Below are 1,544 nucleotides of genomic sequence, written 5' to 3'. Positions count from 1 at the left end.
GGTCGCTATCATTTTGCAGATGCGCCACAGCCACCAGAGCGTCTTCCACAGGCATATACGGCCATGGTGGAATTTCTCCGAGAACGACAGGTGGATCCATGTTCGTGATTACGGGTTGCATGAAGAGGTTAGTACAATGACTATCATGACTGTTCATGATATCTTCGTATGCTACGACCGAGATTGGCAGACGCATAGGTGGCAAGCCCCATGTAAGTAGCCCTGCGAAGAGGCCAGATACATTGTTCAGTACAGTCTCTACCTTTGGATGACACACTTGAATATAGTCAAGGACGTCACTGATGGACTCACGCCGAAGACAGTGCAAACTAGGTCGTTGTTAGCCATATCTCTGACGTATTTTCGACGCACATACCTTTTCATCGTCACGTTACGAAGTGGGAAAATAAGAACGCCGTAACCATACCGTCGCACCGCTTCAAAGAGGGGTTCTGCGGTCCGACGGAAGTAGTCCCAGCTTTTCTGCCGTTGTTTCGAGTTCTGGTCGGGGTAAACTTCCCTCTGAAACCATTTAAGAGCGCCAAATTTGTCTCCCTTGTGTTTTTCTTCTAGTGCCTTCTGGTATTCGGCCATCAACTGGACCATATAGAATCGTTGCTGGATCGTCAACAGAGTTGGCAAGCTGTTATCTTTTGCGTCCGGTATATCACAGCGCTGTATCTGACACTGCAGATGCCGAATCCTTGAGATTGACTCGTCAAGTTTTACAGCCTCCGGGTTTGGCCAGCGGAGGGCGTCCACCACTCTCCAAGCATCCTGGAGACCATTAGCTAAAGTATACTCCGCAATCTCTCTTCGGAGTTGCTCGAGAATATTATTAAATCGTTCGTCGTTAAAATCAGGCGCCGAAGGTTTCTGTTTCCGGCCAGGACCTCGGAATCTGCGACTAGTCTCGACAGTGGACGCTTGCGTCGATATCTGCCTTGGCTTGCTGGCAGTTGCCGTGGGCGGCAGGGGCGGTGAACGCTTCTTTACGGTACGGCTGTCCTTTATATCATCTTTCGAGAGGCACCGCTTACGCTGGACTATATTCTCGGCTTCCGTGTCGGCGGCCGCTTCGTTGTATCCACGAGCACTCGACCACGATCGCGCAATGAGCTGGTCGGTGTTTGGTGCTGGAGTGACTGGGTCGACCGTTACGTCTCGTATGTCGGGATCATCTTCAGCAATGGAAGCAGGTGTGGCTACGGGACTCAAAGGAATAGCAACGTTGGGTGTGGACTCGATTTTGCGAATCAGCTCCCTCCGGCAACGACTATCACCGGAAAGCACTTCCCAGATGCAATCAACAAACTAGCAAGACGAGTTAGACACCTTGGAGAAACGACCGAACATTTTCAACAACCTTCGATACGTCAGTGGTTCTGTGGAGTTCTTCCTTCAAGAATTTGGCAATATCTTCAGGCATGGGGGCTTTGCGTTGTTTGAGGCAAAAGAAAGTTGTGCGGGTTCTTACGGGGTGGAAAGCTTTTATGGGCAAAGGGCTATGGATACTTGGCCCACTGTGTGTTTCAACTTGGACT

The 1,544-nt window shown here is 50.3% G+C and overlaps 1 protein-coding gene across 1 annotated transcript in view; it reads right to left on the bottom strand.

The window, feature by feature from the left end:
• The window catches only part of BBA_09060 (uncharacterized protein), a gene marked incomplete at both ends in the record, with an annotated part of 1,923 nt that extends 494 nt beyond the window's left edge, over positions 1–1,429 (bottom strand). Inside the window, 3 exons of the mRNA XM_008604157.1 lie at positions 278–329; positions 377–1,314; positions 1,376–1,429. Of these exons, the coding sequence (XP_008602379.1) occupies positions 278–329; positions 377–1,314; positions 1,376–1,429 (1,044 nt within the window). The remainder of the gene's footprint in view (positions 1–277; positions 330–376; positions 1,315–1,375) is intronic.
• Positions 1,430–1,544: the final 115 nt, after the last annotated feature.

The sequence above is a fragment of the Beauveria bassiana genome (assembly GCF_000280675.1).
Source record: "Beauveria bassiana ARSEF 2860 unplaced genomic scaffold BBA_S00044, whole genome shotgun sequence".
Taxonomy (NCBI): domain Eukaryota; kingdom Fungi; phylum Ascomycota; class Sordariomycetes; order Hypocreales; family Cordycipitaceae; genus Beauveria; species Beauveria bassiana.
The sequence above is the reverse complement of the archived record's forward strand: the minus strand, read 5'-3'. Positions and strand labels throughout refer to the sequence as shown.